Genomic DNA, 22,264 nt, shown 5'->3' on the forward strand with positions numbered 1-22,264 from the left:
GCCCAGGCCCTGTCCCATGTGGCATCTCTAAAAGGTAAGATTGGCTGGTGCAGGGGTGGGCTTGGTAGAGAGGGTGGGGACCGTCTGGCTTCCCTGATATCTCTGCTGGGCAGCCTTCTGCTCCTACCAATCACAGCAAGATCACAGGCACCACCCATTTCCACGCTTGCTGTCCTGTGTGGTCTCAAACAGCCCTGAGTGCAGGTGGATGTTACAAAGTTTCCTTTTACCCAATCCAGAGCTTCTCTTAGAGGCTGCCCTTTCAGAGGCGACTACTCCACAGCCTCCGCACAGTTCAAGGTGCTCATGGGGAAGCTCTGGGGGTGGCTGTCCCTGCTTCCAACCCATTCCTGTGTGTATCTCGCTTATTTGGGCTCCTCGGGGATTTCTGGAGCTAGAGATCTAAACCCTTAGGACCTTTGGTGTCTTGACAGTGGCTAGTATTATGGAAGGTAGGAAATCTACTGTAGGTATTTGGTTAAGACCTTTCCAGGGCTGGTCCTTGGGGATTTCCGAGGGCACTGTCCCCAGAGGTAAAGCCACATATGGTGTCTTTGGATTCCAGGCCACAGAACAAGACAGAGCAAAACACTACTAGAGATGTTTAGTAAGTCCGGCAGTTGTGCTGGCAAGAACAAGGAAAAACTCTGAGTGGATCTGGGAGGCTGTGGAGGTGTGAGGGCGGGGACCGCGGGTGGGCTTAGGTTCTTCCCTGGGAACAGGTGGTAGAGAGGCCTCTTAGGCTCTGCACTGCTTGTTCTGTGCTATGGTCTTGTGGCCTCAGATATCACTGGCTCCCAAGGGGTTCCTCTACAGTGGACGTGTTGAAGTAATCATGCACACGAGCGCGCGCGCGCACACACGCACGCACACACACACACACACACACACACACGCATGCACGCCCGCGTGCGCACATGCTGAGGAACCTCCAGCCATGTGCACAGGACACAATTACAAGCTGAGATTCCCTAGTTCAAAGCTCTGACATCCAAAATGCTCCAGAATCACAAACTTTTGAAGTCAGAGGTGATGCAACACATGGAAAATTCCATAACCACCTCATGTGACAGGAAGCTGTCAAAAGGCAGAGGTGCTAGAATTATTGTGCAAATTTTCCATCAGGGTCCCAGAGGAACATTATTGAAGAGGCTGATCCTGACACAGGAGCAAGCCATATCCATCAGTCTACATAGTGTTATCAGCCAGAGTGAACTCTGTCAGCGCCAGTGAGCTCTGTCAGCTGCAGTGAACTCTGTCAGCTGCAGGGAGCATTGTCAGCTCCAGTGAGCTCTGTCAAGTGCAGGGAGCTCTGTCAGCTGCAGAGAGCTCTGTCAGCCACAGAGGGCGCTGTCAGCTGCACTGCGGGTCAGCTCAGCAGCGAACAGCCACTTCTAAAAAACTTGTTCCCCTCACTGCACTCCAGCCCTGTAAGTGGGAGTGATTTGCACATTTCTCCTTTCTTGCAAATTTTGGGACATCTCTCTCTTTGGTAAATAGAGCTAAACCCTGCAGTGGACCTTTGCCTGTAGTGGGCAAAAGCTAAACTTCAGGAAAGGAAGGGTAGAAGTGTCTAAAAGTAGTGGCCGAGCAGAGGGCCAGAGCTGGAGTTTGTGCTATCCATGTCTTAGGGGAAGCCACCTTGGTGATGTCCTAAGTAAAGGGAGGGGCTGGTAGGGGGGGCCTGGTACCAGCTTCATATACCCATCTCTTCCCCTTAATTAATCCCCTGCAGCTGGGCTGTGCACCCCCCAGAGACTGTCAAGTGCACGTTAGGAACTGAATTCCTTTGATACTACACTGCTTCTGGGGACCTGGGATAGTCAGAACCCTACAGAGTGGCAAGAATTACTGTGTGCTCACTAGACACAGGCCTATCTCTGTGCTTTGCAGGGGCCTGCCTGGCAGCCTCCTGTGCCCTTGGGTACATACACTCTTCCTGGCAGGGCAGGGTTAGGTACAGAGAGAGGATGGGACAACAAGACCTGTTGGGACCCATAGTGCGCTGGGATGCTTCTAGAGCAACGGTTCTCTCCCTTACTACAGTTCCTCATGTTGTGACTCCCAGCCATAAAGTTATTTTTGTTGCTATTTCCTGAGTATAATTTTGCTACTGTTATGAATCATAATGTAAATATGATCCTGGAGATACAGGTTTGCCGAAAGGGACCACGACCCACAGGTTGCGAAGCAGTGTTCCAGTCAGGCAAACGTGAGAGAACTGAACCGCGTACTCATTCTCTGCCTCCCTAGGTCGAGTGAGTTCTTGTCTACTTTTCTGGAAACATGGGGCCCTTTTGCTTTGCCATTTTCTGCTTCAAGACATGCATGGGTAAAAGGCAGAATTCTCCATTACCAGAGACAGGAAAGGTGCTGAGGAACCCTCATATTTGGAATGGGCAGAGGTCGGGGTAGGGTGAGAAAGATTAGAAGACTGCCCACAAAGGGTCACTGGCTTATCAAGCCAGATGGTGGTGGCAAGTGGGAGAAATTGCTAGAATTTCTGGCTTTTCTAGAGAAGTTGGAAATGTGTTTTTATTTGGAATATTCCTGTCTTACCTGTTTGGGCAACTATAAAGAAATGTGGAGACTGAGATTTATAAACTAGAGGTGTTTGCTTCTTTCTTCAAGCTCTAGAAGCTTGAGAGTTAGGATGGCGGCAGCCTGGGCCTCTACTGAGGGCCCAGCTCTGGACTGCGTACACGTCAGAAAGAGCAAGTGAGCTAAGCCTCCTTCAAAAGAGCCCCGTTCTCCTCAGGAGGGCTCTGCTTCTGTCCTTGCCCCCCCCCAGAGCCTCCCCTCCTCTAACACTGTCAGCTTGTGGGTGAAGATGTCAACATACACATTTTGGGGAAGATGATTGCTGAGCTCCCAGGAGTTCCCATGTCCCAAGTGTTGCCTCCAAAGTCTTTGGGTCAACACAGCACATCCATGAGCAGTCCTGGTGTCCTGCCCTTCCCTTTTGGTGGCGCCCACTGGGATAAGAAGGATTTTCCTTTTCTTCCTTCCTGTCTGCTTTCTGAGTTCTTCTCCATACATTCCTGTTAAACTCTTCTCCGCAGATACCTCCCCAGCAGAGCACCCTATTGGGGCTCTCTTGGGCTATCCTCTGAGACCCCATGCCCTTTGGGCTCTCTGAACATCTGGCTTTTTCGTCTCATACAAACTAAGCCACAGGGGAAAGGGAGGGGAATGATCAGTTATTGAAAACCTCCTCTACTTAGTCCTGCTGAGTTCTCATAGTGACACAGTCAGGATTGTGCAAGGAGGGGATTCTGATAGGTCACTAGTGGGCTGGTGCTGGTGCTGGTGTCATGATGGCTGGAACAGTGTAAAGTTGGCACTCCCGACTGCGATGGCTCTTCTGGAAGGGACAGTGTTCCGAGCTCGAAATCCCTGGGACTGCATCGCAGTCTGCTGTAAATTCAGGTGGGCTCTGCAGCTCCTGAGGTGTGTTTGGGGGTAACTCTGAACCAGGATACAGGGCGAGATGTTTCCTTTTGTTGTAAGTTGGTTTCCAAATGCTCTTGAGGTTAACACTCAGCTGTTTTGTGAGACATGTGTTAAATACTTTGGAGATGGGTCAGACTCCTGACTCTCAAAGACGGCCCCCTTTCTTCCCCAACTTGTCTCAAGCTATAGAATAAAGTGAATGGCTGCGTCTGGATTCAGGGCCAGGGGTTGGGGGGGGGCGACTTTCCAGGGCTTGGCTGTATTCCAGGAGCCCTGGTCTGTGACTCAGTTTCCACCCCTTTTCCTGCACCCCCGGATCCTGGGCAAACCTTGCTGGCTCCACTAATCTCTATTTTTTGGGGGACTGAACTCAGTGTCCAAGGGCCTGGGCCAGTAAGGGAACTACATCAGGCAGTTGGGAAGACCATCGTATATACGTGGGCTAGAAATGCATGTTCCTGATGAACCCATCTAGCTTTCTATGAATGAAAAATTGAGGCAAATGGGTAGGGAAGCCATTTGTTCATATCTGGCAGTGTTGGGCTCACAGAGGTGGATGAAGGACATCGTTAGGATAAAGCCATTTCCAAGCACCCCTCCACTGTGAGTAGGAAGCCAGACCGATCCCCAGCGGTTTGGTGTCTATAGTCCTGAGCTTTTCCTTTGATCCTGTGCAGAATTCCATGGGGTGATCTGTTTTTTTTAGAATGTTAAGGTATCAGGGGGGGGGCATGGTCCATAAAGTGTGCAGGAGAGAGACTCTTGGCCTCCCTCTGGCCTATGTATAGTCTCAGCACTCAGTAACAGGTAACCCTAGATGGCGGCTTCCTTAGGAAACCACAGGGACCAATTTTCCCTCCTTGGAGTTTCATGTTGAGTGAAGGGCCTGGAACTTGGCTAGATACTCTATGTAGGCTGGGGGAGCCAACATTGGCTACCGCCTGAAAAATCTCTACATCCCATCATTTCTGTGCGTGTCTGAAGGCTCACTCACTGGGGACAGAGTGAAGTAACTGGAATCTGGGCATGTTCCTCCTTAATCGGTGTGCACAGGCTAGCTTGGATTTCAAGCAAGGGCTCTGGAATGGCTTTGTGGGTGCTTGTGTGACCTGAGTTTTCTTTCTCTAGCCTTTTAAGTCTTAAAATTATAAAAGTGTGTGTGTGTGTGTGTGTGTGTTCATGGGACAGAATGAGGAGTGCTCGCTGAACGCTACCTGACAGTGGTCCCTGGGTCTGTTGTTTTCACTGGTGGCAGTGCTGGTCTCCTCTCATGAACCCACAGGAGAATCTGCTCCCTGAGGCTTCTCCCTCCTGGAGCTCTGCTGCCCTTGAGATGCTCCGCCCACTGACCCTTTCCTCCTATCTACCAGGACTCTATGTTTTGGCAATCCCTTGATGCTTGTAAGGTATCATGGAGTTTTCTAGGTCGTGGGCTTTGCTTGTGGAACGCTTAGAGAGAACTCACACTGGACACATAGGCTGGCCTGGCTTGCACATAGCCTGGGTCATGACTGACTGTTTCATGAAGATCATCAGTTTAGGAAATCACAGGACCCTGCTGGGACAGGGAAGGTTTACAGAACAGTAATGGGAGCCCAGAGGACAACACTGAGAATTTTTTTTGTGTGTGTGTTGTCTTAATGGACAGCTTTGTGTCACGCTTTATTAATGCAGAAGATATTATTAATGGCCACGGAGGCACTTGGGTTTGTTCTGGAGGCAGTGCTGGCAGTGGGTGTGCAGGACCCGCTGGGGGTGGGAGAGCCTCGGGCAGCAGAGGAAGGTGATCCCTGGAGGGCTGAGTTCTTAGCTCCCTGCCTCTAGCTGCGATTCACAGAACCGAATGTCAGGAGAGAGCTTCCATAGCTCATAGCCTGCTCTGCATGTAGCATGCTCACTCCAGGCTGGGCAGTGGCATCAGCAGGCCTTCCCAAAGGGCGCACCTTCTTCCCCGGGCACGGCTCGTGATGGAGGTTCTCCGTGCAGGATGCAGGCAGGCTTGAGGTAGCAGCACAGTGAGGTCTCAGCCCTTCTTTCCTCTTGTCTGCTCTTCCTGGGGAGATGACCTGGGCCTAGTAGACACGGGTGAGGTCTGGCCCAGAAGAAACAGGGGTGGGTAGGACTGCAGCCATTGTGATCCTGGCTGCACTTGCCTGGCTGAAGCCTTGGGTGTGAAGTCTGAGGAGGATGTAGGATCATTACACTCAAGCCATTGGCTCTCAACCCTGATCCTGCCTGAGGCATGCATGAGGATAAAGGGAAGCAGTGCTGGGAGAGGGCCCTGGCATGCCCCTTCTGAAGCAGTCTCCTCAGTGAGCCACCAAGTGTCCTTGTACCTCTGGCTTCTAAGCCAAGCCACAATGCCCAGTTTCTGAGATGAACAAGTCTGAGTTAACCAGTCAGAATTTGCTCAGGGGGCTAACCTCAGACCTGGAGGGGGACTTTTTCCTCTCCAGAGCTCACTGAAAAGCATTCTCCAGTCCTTCTTTAACTACATTTTTTTTTTCTTTTTTAAGATGACAGTTCTTAGAACTAAGTTTTGAGTCGGTAGTGCAGGCCAGGCCTATAGTCCTAGCACCTGAGACACAGAGGCAGGGGGATCTCAAGTTTGATGATGGTGTGCATTCCACAAGACTGACTGACTTAGAAACAAATAAAAACACATTTAAAGACTATTCTTTAGAAACATTCCTAAGGCATGCACCCGGGGCCCCTGGAGCGAACTGAGCACTGTCACTGAGTGATGTCACCTTGGTTGTCCCTCAGATGCCCCGACTCCGTGGGCTTCATCCTGGTCATGTCACCTTGCTTCACCCTAAATACAGTCAACCTGCTGATTTTTAGGAGGAGATAGCTTTCCTATTGAAGTAGGCATTTTGGAACACTGTAGACTTGACCATTTGAACTTTCTCTACACACACACACACACACACACACACACACATACACACACACTCACTCACCTCACATCCCTCACACCACAACACATGTGCATGCCATGACGTTCCAGCCAAAGCCCACACTCGGCTTATAAGATTCTAACTGCCTATCCGTGTTGCAGCAAGAGCTTTTCTCAGTGCATTCTGATGTTCCTACACACCATGGCAAAAACATCTATGAGTTTCTCAGAGGACACCCCCACCTTCGAGTGACACATGACTGAAGGGAAAGGCAATCACGCTGTGCATTTTGGGGAGTCTGGTTTCTCAGACTCAGCAGCACGCTGGTGAGATCTAGCCATGTAATTAGGTTTGGCTATAGATTCTCTGTGGCAGCTCATACACTTGAGAAGGTCATCTCTAAGTATAGTTTGTCTCTTTTCTCACAGTCGTATAATCTTTCTTTTCTTATCTGGCTTTGCTGGTTAGACTTCTGGTATGGTAATTTCCTTATATTTGATCATTTGATAGAGTCTTGCTGTATCGCCTCCATCACCCAGAGTTTCTGGCTCGCGCTGTCCTCCTGTCCCTGATTCCTGACTAGTCTGGAGTAGAAAGCCATGCTATCAGGCAGTCCTGTACTATTCTGACTTTCAAGCCAAGTTTTGTTGAGATACAGTTAATATATCACGCCACTCATTGTGCTGCCCAGCCTGTGCTGTGAACATTTTCCCCAGCTCCATTGACAATCACGCTCTGCTTTCTTCTGCCCCGGACTCCCTGTGTCTTTAGATGCAGGCATGTTGAGACGGTTATTGTACACTTTTAAAGTGAACAGACTCATACAATATTACATCTCTCTCTCTCTCTCTCTCTCTCTCTCTGAGACAGGGTCTCTCTGTGCAGCTCAGACTGACCTGGAACTCATTTATGTACCAAGCTGGCCTTGAATCACAGAACTCAACCTGCCTCTGCCTCCCAGGGCTGGGATTACAGCTGTTTCCTACCACGCCCAACTCCACCACCTTGCATTCCCGCTGTTGGCACTTGGTCTTGCCCTCTATTCTTGCTCTCCTGGAAAAGTTGTCAAGGCCTCACGATCTTGGTTATGACCTTATTACTTAACTGTTTGTGGTGCTTAAGACAGCCCAGTGTCTCACACATTAACCACGTGACCCACCACAAAGCTGTAGTCTCAGTCTTTGATGTTTCAAGAAAAAAGGTTCACATATGTTCTGGCTCAGATTGGCCTCAGACTCAAAATCCCCCTGCCTCAGCTTCGAAAATGTTGGAGTCATAGGAGTGTTGTCATCATGCCTGGCTTATCTTTCTCTTCCAAGGTGCCCTTTATCAAAGGGGCTACTCCCTTGTCATCCCAGCTTTTAATTTAAAATCAGCATTGTGAGTGGACACACAACGTCATCAGATGTTTCTTTGCAGCTGCTGAAATGGTCCCATGGTCTTTATTTTTCTTTATGTTAATAAGATGAATTATGTTGATTGGATTTTAAAATGTTAAATCAACTGCACATTCCTGAAGGAAACCCAAATTAGATGTGACATGTTTTCCTATTTATAGATTGCCAGATTTGATTTGCTAATATTTTCTTTAGGCTCTTTGCATTTATTATCATGAAGAGATTGATCTGTGACTTTGTTTATTTGCAATTAGCTTACAGAGTAGCAGGTTTCCCTGTAGACCAGTGGTTCTCAGCCTTCCTAATGCTGCGATCAGCCCTTTAACACAGCAGAGAAGGTGCTTAACTTCCACAGGGGTCGGGACCCACAGTTTGAGAACCCCTGTGTTACCCCCCTCCCCTCAGGTTCTTTCTGTTGACCATCCCATATGATGGTCCACTTTGCAGCTTTCTTTAGAGGTGTCCGGACTGATGTCCACAGTGGCCTCACCAGTTTTCATTCTCACTAGTTGTAAACATGTGTTCCTGTTTCTCACATCATCACTAGCATTTGTTGATTTTAATTGCATAGAATCTCTAATCCAGGTTTTGGTTTAGCTTTACTTAGCTGTGATTACCACAAGTCTTAGCACACTTGTTCTTTGGTTTCTGGCACTGATTGGATCCAATGTCCACTATGGATAAAATCCAGTATGGATGTAGTGTCTTTGTATAATATGCATGCCTTCCCTGTCCATTTAAAACCATCATTAGGTTATTTCTCATCCTTGATACAATTTAAATGTTTGGCAAGGTGTTGCTTGGGGAGTGATTACAAGAAGCATGTTTCTTCTGAGGTTTGCTGAATCCAGAAAGGACTCCAGTGGGCCTATTATAGAAGAAACCAGCAACTGTTTGATTCTTTCATAGTTCTAACAACTGTCTGGGCTCTGCTGGGCAGTTCTGCTGCTTTTGCTTGGGATCTCCCAGGGGACGGTAAGCCAGATATCAGCTGGCCCGATACATAGAAGATGGCTTCACCTATGTAGAGACTGGATGCCTGGGGAGCAGGGACACCCCCTTCTTTCTCTCTGTAGCTTCTCTAGTTCTAGCTGGGGCTTGAGTTGATGTTAAGGTTCCAAGAGTGTAAAATAAGGAGATGCCAAGCCTTTCAGATCATGCCAGGATGGGTTCCATTTTTACTACATGTAGTGATTAAACCCACCCCAGGGCTAGCCCAGACTTAAGTGAGGGCATTTCCCAGGGCTTGAGTTCTGAGAGATATGTTTCATTGAAAACTTTCCTTGGGACCAGCAACCACAGTTGTAAGGAATATATTGATCTTGTGATCTGAATCAGGATGATTATTTTTAAACTCAGCTTGCATCCCAGATCTTGCTATCCACGCTTTCAGGGTGTTGGGCATAGCTGACTAACCTCCAGATCCTTCCAAGTCACTCACTTCTGCCATAGCACGAGATTTGTAGAGTGGACAATAATGAAGCTTGGGTGAAGAAGGGGAGAAGGTCATGACACTCAGGGGTGGGGAGGGCTCATTAGGACAGCAGACGGTCCTTCCTTGGAAACCGTGAGCTTTCTTGTTCATCCAGTATCAGCAAAGCATTGCAGGCTTCTCTCCGGCTAAGCATCCAGCAGTAGCTTAGCCACATGCCTATGATAAGGACCTGGAGGGCTGGGGGCTAGGATGAGGGTGGAGAGGAAGTCAGAGTTGGCTCTGAACACCTGAGTCAGGAGACAGAATTAAACAAGGGCATGCAGAGAGGCATGGGCTCATTTTGCTGGGGAGGAAGGGAGGTTTGAAGGAGGTGTAGGAGGTTCCCAGGGGTGAGGGCTTCTTAGGCAGGAAGAAGGCATGCACAAGACATGTGGACTAGCAGCACAGTCTCCTTCTTGTCCCTGGGTCATCAGTGAAAGGAGGGTCATCATGGCCACACATAGTGGTAATGGTAGTTATGCTTGTCTCCAAGCCTAGCACAGCAATTCCAGTAAGTAGTAGGAAGGTCAACATGACAAGGAACAGAAGTCAAGTTGGGTTTGATGAGGGATTGGGCTTAAATGTCTGGGGCAGAGGGCTTTATACCCCACAGGCATTGTTCTCCCAGGAAATGGCCTCTGGGGACAGTGATAGTGTCCCTGGTACATGAGCAGTGCACAGTGCCCTAGGAAACCAGTGTGGCCTGGGGAATAGAACATGACCATTCCTCAGGAGCAAAGTAATTGGGTCAGCTCCTGATTTCTCTCCAGGCTGTTGTTTGCAATTCGATATCAGTCCTAGCTTCATGGGATTGTCTGAGATATTAAACTTAAAAGGAAGAGAAGTGTATTTCTGCTCATGGATTCTGAAGTTCCAATCTTTTTGTTCGATTGCCTTTTTCTTCTGAGCCTTTGACTGCATAGAACCTTCCATCAGGAGCACGTGGTCAGGGAGGGCCGTTCACCTCACGGCAGCTGAGAAGTATAGGGGAGGAAGAACAGGCATCAGATTCCAATGTTCCCTTCAAAGATGTGCCCCCTAAAGGGTCCACCATCTCAACAGCACCACAGGCTGGGGACTAGCCTCCAATAATTCATGGGTCTTTGAGGTGATGTTCAAACTCCAAATTATAGAGGGGTGGAGAACCTGGCACTCAACGATTTGTAAGGAATCTCCTTATATCTCTACCTGTAGCAGTGGGAGAAACTGAGGCCAGCAGAGGCAATACTACTGCTCAAGGTCACAGAGTATATCCTACGGTGGCAGGCCGAGTTAGTGTCCCTCTCTGGGACCCCATGCCAGGCTCCCAGATTGATTCTCTTTCTTTGACAGGCACCCGCTGTCATCTTCTAGCTTAAAACCTACAGTTCATTTTCTGGAAGTCATTTCCTATGGGTGCTGATGGGTTTGCCCTTCCTACTAATCAATGGGGCCCTGGAGTGCAGGGAACTGAGAGGGAGTGCTCAGCTGGTGCCAGAGGCTGAGAGAGGCAGCCAGAAAAACAGCCTATACACGCCTCTGCATTTGCTTTGGCTGTGCTTCGGGGGGCTTCTCAGATCTGGGAGCTGCTCCCTCTCTCTCTCTCTCTCTCTCTCTCTCTCTCTCTCTCTCTCTCTCACACACACACACACACACACACACATACATTAAAGCTCTAGAAAAGCATTCAGGCAGACACAGGACACCCCCACTATCCCAGAGACTGCATCAAAGACCTGGTGGCAATTGTGAGCAGAATTGGTCCCTGTCTGAGTGTTTTCTGAGTGGGTCTTGAGACATTGGGTTCGTATGTCTTAGAGGGTGTCAACAGAGGGTTTGTGATTCAGGGTTAAGAGTGCTAAAGGATGTTGCTAAAATAGCTGGATGCTCTTGGGATTACTCACAGTGTGCAATTGCCCTGGCCATAGGGTTTCCTTCCACTAGGAGGCTTGGGATAGAAATCTTGAGACACCGACATATGCCCCCAAATCTCCAGGAAGGACAGAGTCCTTCTCTTTCTCCATCCCCCAGATATTCACTGAGAGTTGGCATTGCATGAAAATGGGACGGTTTGGTTCTGGGATCAGGAGTTGGAGAAGGGTGCTAGAGCAAGCTTGGAGGTGTGGTGCACACAAAAGCAAATATCTCACGGTGCACCACAGAGCAGGAACAGAGACAATTACTCTCTGAGAGAAGACAGTGTCTGGGTATGAATTTGGCTTTGCAGTACATCTGGTTATGAAGAGCACACCCCAGCCACAGCTGTTAAAGCCAGGAAGAAAATATCATGGGTATCTACCCAGAGTCTTCCATAGATTCTCTTAAGGAATAGGCAGGGGCGCTTAGAAATAATGTTCTTCATTTATTCATCTGATTAAGAAGCAAAAGGACTATGGTATCGGTAAGAAATGTCTCACGGATCTGTGAACCTCTGTTTTTGTCCAGTTTCTACACTTAGCTGGGATGTTCAACAAGGAAACAGTGCACCAGAATGCTACCCGCCACCCACACCAGATCACACGGCCCTTCAGGAGGAAACGGCGCTATTGGCAGAGACGAGACAGAGAGCTAACTTAATTTTTCCTGTCAGTCTCTGCAGTAGATCAATTAAGCTGCCAAGGAGATCAAATATTTCAGACTGTATTTATTACATTAAGTATTTATGTTCGGGCCAAGCCTTTAAAGCATGATGTCATAGAGGGATAGAGTCCGATTAGATCAGTTCAGCAGAATTTGCTGTAACTTAATGGAAACCTAATTGTATGTTTTAATTTGGTGTCCAGGAGGTAGTGTGTTTCCCAAACAAAACAATCTTCAGACAGCATTTAAGGACCACATAGTTTTCAAATGATGGCAGAAGTTGGTGGCCTGGAGATAGGTAGGTCTTGGGGTGTGTGGCAGGCTTGAGTCCTGTATGACAGGATGTCAACTCTCACTGGATGGGAGAATGGAGTGTTCCTTGAATCTCATGGTGCTCCAGGTTTGTACTAATAGTCCGGTGCAGCTAAAGGTCATTAGCCATTCAGAGCCCTCAATAGGAGCTGAGGATATCGTCTTTGCAGCTTCAGGGGATTTGAGCAACATCTGTCCCTCATCTGTATGGGAGCAGACAGGCAAGCATAGGATATGGGAAGTACCAGACATGCTCCTGGTGAAAGCAATGCCCGGCAAGCTTAGGAAGCATAGGCAATGCAATACAATGCAAATAAAGGATGATTCATAATCAGCAACCAGAACCAGCTACTCTGTGTTGGTATTGATGCAACCTTCCCCCCCCTCTGTAACTTATTTATAAATTTAAATTTATCATTAAAATTAAAATGTTATGTTTCTAAAAATTTTTTCAATGTTATAAATTTATATATATCTATGATACAAAATCAACATGCCACATATGTGTGCAAATACTCTATATGTATGCTATTGGCTTTCTGTAATTGAGGGTTCTACATCTAAAGACTCAGCCAACCACAGAGAAAGAAATAAAAAATTGTGTCTATATTAGCATGCATAGACATTTTTCTGGTTACTATACAGTAAAGAATACAGCACAATTATCCTCATAGCACAGATAATTTCTTAGGTGTTTATTACAGGCTGTTTAGCAATAATTTAAAGTTTAGGGGAGGAGTAAGAAAAACCACAAACATTATGCCATTTTATTTAAAGGACTTGAGCATCTGTGGGTTTTGGTATCCGCAGAAGCCCTGGTACCAATTTCCCACAGATGCTGTGGACAGCTGTGTATGTTTTATCTCTTGCTCTTTCCTTCCTTCCTTCCTTCCTTCCTTCCTTCCTTCCTTCCTTCCTTCCTTCCTCCCTCCCTCCCTCCCTCTCTCCCTCCCTCCCTCCCTCTCTCCCTCCCTCCCTCCCTCCTTTCTTCCTTCCCTCCCTCCTTCCCTTCCTCCCTCCTTCCTTCATTTCTCTCTTCTTTCTTTCTTTCTTTCTTTCTTTCTTTCTTTCTTTCTTTCTTTCTTTCTTTCTTTCTTTCTTTCTTTCTCATGTCTATCATCTGTCTGTCCGTCTATTTTTCTTTCTATCTATCTATCTATCTATCTATCTATCTATCTATCTATCTATCTATCTACTATCTATCTACTATCTATCTACTACCTATCTATCTATCTGTCTATCTATCTATCTATCTATCTATCTATCTATCTATCTATCTATCTACTATCTATCATCTATCTACCCAATCATCTATCTATCTATCTATCTATCTATCTATCTATCTATCTATCTATCTATCTATCTATCTATCTTCCTTCTGTCTATCATCTCTCTCTCTCTCTCTCTCTGTCTCTCTCTCTCTCTCTGTCTCTCTCTCTCTGTCTCTCATCCACTCATCTTCTATCATTTGTCCTTCCAGCCCCTTTGGGTTCCTACAGAGCTATGTGAAAATCTTCCTTTCTGATCTTATCACCTTCAAAGATTCTGCTTCTCTGGACCATCACTGTGAGGATTAGGAATTCAATATATGAATTTGGGGGCTCACGCCTATGTCGGAGTTGCATCACACCAACTTCCTGTCCCCAAACCTACTTTTAGCATAATATTTAGTTCATGTCTTTTTCATGGCACTGTCTCTGTCCTACAGTGCAATTTTAACAGAGCAGCAATACAATATTAACTTCAGGGTTTAGATCTGGACTTTGCGATGTTCGGTTGGCAGTCACTCTGTCTGCTCATCTTCATCCTCAGTTCTGTGTGGTACTCACTGAGCTGTCTGAGGGACCAAACACTGTCTTATAGGGTGGGCTGGATGCTGAGTGGTTTTGCCCAGCTATGGACTAACCTAAGTGTTCTGGGCATGTACAGGTGGTCAGGTTGAACTTGGACCTTGCGTGCATTTTCAATTTATAATATTTTCATCTGGCATTGGGTTTGTCTGGAGTGCCATCCATTACAAACAGGAAAACATTTGTGGTCTTGCCTGGATCATTGTTCCAGGGTAACACTTCAAAAGTTTCCTTCTTCCAACTCGATGGGTCAAGAGACAACCTTTCACCCCGTGAGCGACTGAACTCAACAATGACTGGATTTTGCTATCTGCATTTTCCAAATATCCTCATCACCTCCCTGAGCGCTAGAGAAGAGTGCTGGGCCAACTCGACGTCACTGTCACCCATAGTCACAAATGTGTGACCTCAGAGACTCACACCACCTCGTTTTATGTGGTCCGGCAGTCTCTGTTGTGATGGCTTCAAGTCATCTTTTTCTAAACATTTTTATTAAATTTGATTTATTCATTTATATGTATGTCTGCATACGTACACACACTCTCATATATAATTTTTGTTCATACATGTGTGTGTGTGTGTGTGTGTGTGTGTGCGCTCTCTTGTTCAAGTGTGAGTGGAAGACAACAGTTATCTTCCCCAATCACTATCTTAGTTTTTGAGGCAGGGACTCTAAAGGAACCCAGAGCTCACCATTTCAAAGCTGGCGAACACCCAGAGTTTGCCTGTCTTTGTCCCCCAACAATGAAGTTGCAGGCACGGACCATTGAACCCAGCTTTTCTGTTGGTTTTGTGGATCTGTGGAGACTTATGTCTCATTCCTACTCAGCAGCGATACCCGCTGGGCTGCCTCCCTAGCCCTCCCTCCATAACCTTCTGCACAGCTTTTCCTAGTGCTGAATGGCCTTGGTTACTGGGTGTTTTGGATTTTTTTAAGGGTGTTTATGCAATTTTGTCTTCTCTATATTACCTACTAATAGGCTTGCTGTCAACAGTCACATTATTTTCTTGTTTGTGACAGCCTTTTAAACCGGGCTTTGTAAAGCCAGAAATGCATGTACAAGAATCCAGAGGCACCTGGCAAAGGTTTTGCATGGATATTTCCTGGGAATCATATGGATCTTGGGCCTGAATGTTCCTCACTATAGTTTTATGTCAATCAACCACTCTGGAAACAGGGAGGATGGAGTTCACTTTTGGTACCTCAAATTCTCAGAAGTGTTTTGGCCCAGGAAGCTGTGGGATGATGGCCTGTGGAGACATCGGTGGCCTCTCTGTATTGCAGGATGACTGAGAAATCGAGAGTTAGTTTTATAGGGATTCTATGTATATGGAAGTCATTCTTTATCTAAAAATGGCTGTGAGATTTCAGGGACATGTCGGCTGATGGCAATATAAATGAATATATGTGTATACCCAGCAATTTGGAGTGTCAACCCCTTTCCCCAGAGTAGTGACAGGACTGATGATGGTGTAGCCATCACAGAGAGGAAGACAATTTTTACCCTGCTCCTTCCTCTGTGGTTTGCCTCTATTAAGGTAGCTTATGGCATGATGGTGTCACGACAAATTTCCCATAAAGTCACATTTGACAACGTGCTCACTGACAAACTAGGTCTCACTTTGGACAATTAGATCACAGATTCTACATGTCTTCCTGTTAAATACTGTCCTGTTACCATTGTTTCCTGATTGTCATTGATGCTATCATGGAAGGCTCTCTTATCTTACCTTTCCATCCTGGCTAGTCACATCTTCAATGCATTACTCAGGGCAGGGCAGAGCAGGGCAGGGCAGGGCAGGGCAGGATAGGACAAGGCTCTTTTGATGCCCCATCCACCATCCTTCACTCTGCCAAGACTTCATTCCTCAGCTTTCCTGGAAGGGCTGTTCAAGCATGTGTGAGGTCACTTAGATGCCTTGACCACTGATGGGTGCTTTAGGAGCCCTGTGGTCAGTGTTCATTTCAGAGTCCGTGCCCTGCTTCACGGTCTCATCTATAGGCATGCACCAGCCTGAAGTAATGTGGCCTTAGTCAAAGACCCACCAAGCCAGTAGGGCTGAGGGCAGCAGCCCCTGGGTGTGAGGCTGCATGGGTAGGCCAGTGTAGGGTGGCCCTGGGGCCTCTGGGGATCCTCAGCTGCTGTAGGAATTTGAAGAGCTTTATCAGCCTCCTTTGGCCCTCATCATCCTGGACCACTCAGACCCATCCTTTGATCCTAACCATCTTAAATTTATTTTCAATTATGGTAAAGTGCACTTAACAAATATCATCGTCTTAACCATGTTAAAATTTTTATTTTAATTAATTCAACCATGGGCAGGTATGTATATTCATATGCATTTGAATGCTCTTGGAGACCAGAGGGTGTCAGATCCTCTGGAGTTGGTGGTCCAGGTGGTTTTTAGCCACCTGATGTGGATTCTGGGGACAGAACTTGAGTCCCTCCGCAAGAGCAGTCTGTCCTTCTAGCTGCTGAGCCAGCTCTCTAACCCCTTAATTACCTTTAAGTGTACATTTCAATATTCTTAAGTATACAGTAATCCCTGGATGTGCCTGAGATCCGCCTTCTTCAATTCAACCAGCTATAGGTAGGAATTGTTTGGAAGAAATGGATTTGGGCTGACCTGGGCAGACACATTTTTCTCGGCATTATTGCCTGAACGATACAGTAGGACAGCTACTTGTTCAACACTTGTAGCACTCAGAGTGAGGGAACGCCGGTGAGAGACGCTCACGGGTCCTGTGTAAACGCTACCACTTTATCACAAGAGACTTGGGGCTCCTTGGATTTGGTGTTGTAGGTAGTCCTACATGAGTGCTGGGGTGGGGGTGGGGGTGACTGTTCACCTGTTATTCAAACAGCAGCCCGTGATCCTGCTTGTCCTCACCCTCCTCCCCCAGAGCCGGCATGTCCCTGCTTGCTGTCCCTATAGATTTGTCGATTATCTTGAATTATCTTGAATGCTTCCTGTGACTGGAACCCTGTAGTCCTTGACTAGTGTTACTTATGAAATCCTTGGGGGGGGGGTCCCCTCTTGTTGTAACATTGGTCAGTGTCTCCTTTCAAAGAAGAGGGTTGTTCCGTGATGTTTCTAATCATAGGGTCCTCTACAGTCTTTGACTTCATTTGGTCCTCAGTTTCCCTATCTGTCTAGGGTAGGGGTGGGGTGAGAACCAGGCCACAAAGTGGGTACTGAATTATTTTTCTTCACCTCTAAATCTGGGGTTTGAGGGTCAGGACTGAAGTTAATGGTGACTTTCTTGGAACCGTAGTTGAGTGTCCCGCTTTGCCTAGTATGGAATGACCTTGGTTACTATGCATTTTTTTTTTTTTTCGAGACAGGGTTTCTCTGTATAGCCTTGGCTGTCCTGGAACTTACTCTGTAGACCAGGCTGGCCTCGAACTCAGAAATCCACCTGCCCCTGCCTCCCGGAGTGCTGGGATTACAGGCGTGCACCACCACCACTTGGCTGGTTACTATGTATTTTGAGTTTATTTTTAAAGGCTGTTTATTTAATTTTGTCTCCTCTATATTACCTACGAACAATGTCTGCTGTCAACAGTCACATTTTTTTTCTTGTTTGTGGCAGCCAAGAGAAGCTTGTCACTTTTGTACTCTGCAGAAGGTATCACCCGAGTCACAGAGCACCTACCTCACAGGACACCCTCCGGCAAGTCCTATTCTGTGGCAATACTAGCTTCCCTAGGGTAGCCCAGCACAATGGCTGCTTAAGGCTGAGCCTGCTGAGCCTGAGGTTATGGCCTCTTTCCAGTCCCCAAGCCTCTGTGGGGAACTTTCAACCTGTGTGTGGCCCTGGGTTCCTGCCGCCTGACTTCCCTCTCAGTGGTGCTGGGTCATTTCTCCGTCTGTTCTCTTTTAACCATTCATTGTCAAAGAAGGTTTCTAGTTCTAAATGATGTTTACGATCATTATAGAAAAGTGTAAACATTCCAAACTGAGAAAACTCACAAATTCTTTGCCATCTTTCTCCCCAAAGGGATCACCGTTCTTAATGTTCTGTTCTTCTCACACCCTTGGTTTTCTTAAACAAGTGCCTTGTTGGGAAGGGGATCTGGAGAGGAGAAGGCCTCCTAGGAAAGGTTCCAGATCATGGTGTCAGCATGTGCGCGCACACACACACACACACACACACACACACACACACACACCCTTTACAACAGAAGCTGAGCCTCTGCTGTGATGTCTCATTATGACTGTGTCAGCACACTGATTTGTCTGTGGGAAGTCACTGGGAACAGGGACACCCGGGACTCAGGGCTTGATCAAATGCACCTCAGGTTCGATGCCAGTCAGGCAGTCAGAGTTGGGAAAACTGTTCTTCGAATTCCCTTGTGCACTTGATCTTGGTGATATCTTTCTCCCTCGTCTTGGTGGTTGCTACCATGTAATAGGTCCTCACTTGAAAACCAAGGCAGGAATCTAAGGCTGCATTTTAACCACGATGCAAAAGCATTCGTCTGTGAGGCATGGAGCCTCTGACTCCTTAGCTGGAGAGGGCAGGGAGGGATACTCACAACTCCATATTGGAGATGAGAGGTGGTGGTGAGTGGGGCTGAGGGGTCTTCTTGTTGGTTTTGAACAGGATGGGCAAAGAAGGGCAATTGCTTGACTCTGCTGAAGAGGAGGCGGGTGGGTCGCATGGCCCCAGCAGTGAGAGGCCTAGCTTGTCCCTGGGGCCTTCCACTGCATGTAGAACTGATACTGCTTAGCTCTCCCCACCCCAGGCTGGTCTCTGTGAGACATGGGTCTGCGGGGCTTTGAAGGCAAAGTGGGCGCTGGCATTGCACCTGGATGCGTGCTCTGAGGTGGTCTGAAGTGGGGGACTTCCAAGCCATGCTCAGACAGGAGGGAATCATCTTACAGGTACTTAGGGGCATGTCCAAGATGGAAGGCGAATCAGGGACACAGGGGACTCTGTATTTTCCATGGTTCTCAGCTCCGGCTTGGGCCCCTTCAGGAATTCTCCTGCACTGCATTTCATCTTTGTTAGTCGAGAGGCAACACTTCAGTAAGAATAAGAACCCAGGTCACAGGCCCGTGCTCAGTGTATTTCCAATAACTACTTCAGAGCCCCAGACCTCAGGCCTCTCAGCCCTTGGACCATAAGCAATAGCTCACAGTTCTTTCCATTGAGTGGCCAGGTCCAAATGACCTTAGTTAGCATTGTGTTTTCTCAGCTACATCCCAGGTATTTGGAAAGGATTCTTACAGCTGGAGAGATAATCGGTTTAAACAGCTAGCATCGCTTTGCAATGAGCCGGTGCACACGGTGAGCCATGCTCAGTTTCTCCCACACGGCAGACAGAACACACCGCCACTCTCATTTTATATCCCGTGTGGTTCCTGCAAGGTCATGCTTCACAAAGATGTGATATTCTTGAGTGGATTGTCTTCTGGTCTCACAGTGAAGCTGGGCGTGGTTTTGAGCTAGCAGATTGTTTGGTACCTGGCAGAGTGGCTGGGTACCCAGCCTCACAGTGAGCTGTTAAAGCTGCCTTGGTACACAGTTTGGGGCTGTGAGATGACTTCATCAGACTCTCATAACAATCTAGTGATGTATACGTAACATTCCATTTTATCCAAGTAGAAGCCAACATTCGAGAAGTCAGTATGGCTGGTGAGAGGGCCATGGTTGGCCAGGTCTCCCCGATGCTCTGACTGTCCTTTGGATTACCAACTAGATGCCTTCAGCCATGCATCTTTGGGGACTTGTGACTTTGTCTTCTGTCTAGCATCTGAAACCAAAGAGAATCAATGTGCCTCTTTTGGGGCCCAGCCCCCTCCCCAGCCCTAAGAAACGGTATGGACATGACAGAGCTGGCTCTTTTCCTTCCTCTAGGGGGCCCACTGTGCTCTTGCTGTGTCCCAGACCCGATGGGGCTCTCCTTCCTACCCACTTATGGCTGCCAGAGTAACCGCACGGCCAGCGTGGCTGCCCTGCGCATGAAGGCCCGTGAGCATTCCGAAGCTGTCCTGCAGTCTGCCAACCTCCTGCCGTCCACCAGCAGCAGCCCGGGCCCTGCCTCCAAGCAGGCGCCTCCAGAAGGCAGCCAGGACAAGACCTCCCCCACCAAGGAACAGAGTGAAGGAGAAAAGAGCTTATGAGGGTTCAGAGTACCAACCTGGAACCCTTCCTGTCGCCCCTGCTTCTCTCAGCCTCGGCCCTGCCACCCTCTGAACCACAAGGAGTAACCGCCTCCTCATGGATCCCGCAGGGAAAGCGAGACCTGCAGCTGGTTGAGATCTGGAGAGTCCCTCTAGAATTATGCTGGTAGGCTGTGTTGTTCTGGCTTTTGCTTTGGTGACATTTTCCCATGTCTTAGTGGCTCCGGACACTGCTCTGTGATGCGGCCCCCTGGTTTTTTGTTTTTTGTTTTTTGTTTTTTTGTTTTTTGTTTGTTTGTTTGTTTGTTTTTCCCCCCAGGCCAAGCAGCCTTGGAACAAAGCAGATGAGTTCTTTCCAAAAACTTTCTTGAGCTATCTGAGAAGGTCTTGTCAGTTCCAAGGATCATTTCTGAAAGATGCCCAGAAGAGACATCTCACTGCAGGAAATGAGACAGTCACTCTCATATTGCTTAAAACCACAGAACTGGTGGACTGTCAACCAGTTCCCACTCCCTTCAGCCAAGACTGGCGACCACCTCCTTTCTCTTGTTTAAAGGTATTGGCTGAGGTTTTGGTTAGGAAGTGACAAGTTATGGGCTGAGGACATGGTGGTCCTGACCCTAGCAGATTTCCCTGGGCACGTCTACCCGCCCCAGTCAGACAGGTTGTCAGTTCTGTGGCCCCCGGAAGCTATCCTGATACTATCTATGTGTGTGGAGCAAAACTGGGTTCCCTGCAATTAGAGCGTTCACTTGCAGGCCCCGCCTCTCTTCTGAAGAGTGATGGGAAGTTAACCAATCAGAACGTAGCTTTGTGGCCCTTGAAAGGACAAGAGCCCCTGAAGCGGGAGGAAATCCCCAGGAAGGTCCCTGGAATACTTACGCCCAGAGGAGCTGCCCTTCTTTATGTCCCCGGTGTGTAGAGAGGGCTACGAGACAGGAAACCCAGGAAGATGACTCTGTGTGGCAGAAGAGAATGGAGTCCAAACAGCCACATTTCATAGAGATTTCTGCCTCAGTCTAGTGTGGCTGTGTTCTTTCCCGCAGAAGGTAACCTCGGAGAGATCAGAGGGAGATGTGCAATAGCTTGTTCCCTCTCCTGGCCGGGTCCTGGAAGGGCTCTGGCGTTGGTGGTTTTTGCTGATAATGTTTCCACGTCAACAGTTATTGCTTTCACACAGGCTGTTATCTTTTTGGTTCTATAATCGAGAGAGGCCGTGCTTCCGGGCCATCTGCCTTCCCTTAACTCTTCAGGAGCACCCCCCCCCCCCCTCCGTAATACTCCGAAGTGTATCGTGCCTCACTTACGGTTACTGCAATGCATTTGGTGGAACACACTGTCTCCTTTAAAAAAAAAAGAAAAGAAGAAAAAAAAAAAACCCAGGTCCTTGTTCTTGCTGTATTTTGCTTGTTGAGTACAAAGATGAAGCGATTTGCCAAAAAGCGGCCAAGTTGCTTCCATTTCCCTGTAATTACGAAGGTTTGGTTGGGCGATGTATGCTCCAGCCCTTATGCACACTAAGTCTTCAATCTAATTGTTTGATTAAACTCGTATTTCCTCCAGAAAGGTACATAAATAAGTGAACTGTTGGGCAAATTAAGAATACTTAACAGCATTGCATCCGAAAAGTAGTTATGCTGATTAAATTTTGTGTCCTTGAGGACTTTCAGGAAATTACTTTTGATCGTCAATAACACAATTAAGTAAACTACACACACATTAGCATGAATAATTGATAAGAAATTATGTATTACCACGAAGCACTGATTTAATAATTCATGACGCGACACTCCAGTGACTGTGCAAAACTGGATAACATTGAAAAGTCTGCCTGACGTTCTGGAAAGAAAGGAAAAAAAAGCGAGAGCCAAACCTCTGCAGAGATATCTGAGCACTTAGTTCTGATGTACAAAGGGCAAAAGTAACCGATGCATGATGTTGTTTCTGTTCCTTTAAACACCTGAATAAATTTAGACTTTAAAGATCTCCCCTGGCTTCTCTTCCTCCTTCCTGGTCCCCGATCCCTCAGCTTCCGGGCTGGGTGGAGTCTGTGCTCTCTAATACTCCATTTTGGCCAGCTTGCAAATGGAAATGCTCTTGAAGCTTGCAGGAGGACTTGGAAGCCTCCGGCACAAAAACCTTTTAGCAGATGCTGGGGCAAGCTGGGAGGGCCCCTGTGCAAGCCAG

At 47.6% G+C, this 22,264-nt stretch overlaps 1 protein-coding gene and 1 long non-coding RNA gene across 2 annotated transcripts in view; one reads left to right on the forward strand and one right to left on the reverse strand.

Annotated features, from left to right (window-relative positions):
- Drgx (dorsal root ganglia homeobox) overlaps positions 1 to 20,324 on the forward strand; it is a 28,928-nt gene extending 8,604 nt beyond the window's left edge. The window contains exons 5-6 of the mRNA XM_052190139.1: positions 1 to 34; positions 19,812 to 20,324. The exon at positions 1 to 34 is cut by the window's left edge and continues 79 nt beyond it. Of these exons, the coding sequence (XP_052046099.1) occupies positions 1 to 34; positions 19,812 to 20,077 (300 nt within the window). The 3' untranslated portion in view covers positions 20,078 to 20,324. The remainder of the gene's footprint in view (positions 35 to 19,811) is intronic.
- On the reverse strand, positions 16,966 to 21,296 carry LOC127690604 (uncharacterized). Its single transcript, XR_007979169.1, has 2 exons — positions 20,960 to 21,296; positions 16,966 to 19,707 (listed from the first exon to the last, which is right to left on the reverse strand). It is a non-coding gene; the product is annotated as an uncharacterized LOC127690604 (long non-coding RNA).
- Positions 21,297 to 22,264: the final 968 nt, after the last annotated feature.

Source organism: Apodemus sylvaticus, chromosome 8 (assembly GCF_947179515.1).
Source record: "Apodemus sylvaticus chromosome 8, mApoSyl1.1, whole genome shotgun sequence".
In the NCBI taxonomy this organism is placed as follows: domain Eukaryota; kingdom Metazoa; phylum Chordata; class Mammalia; order Rodentia; family Muridae; genus Apodemus; species Apodemus sylvaticus.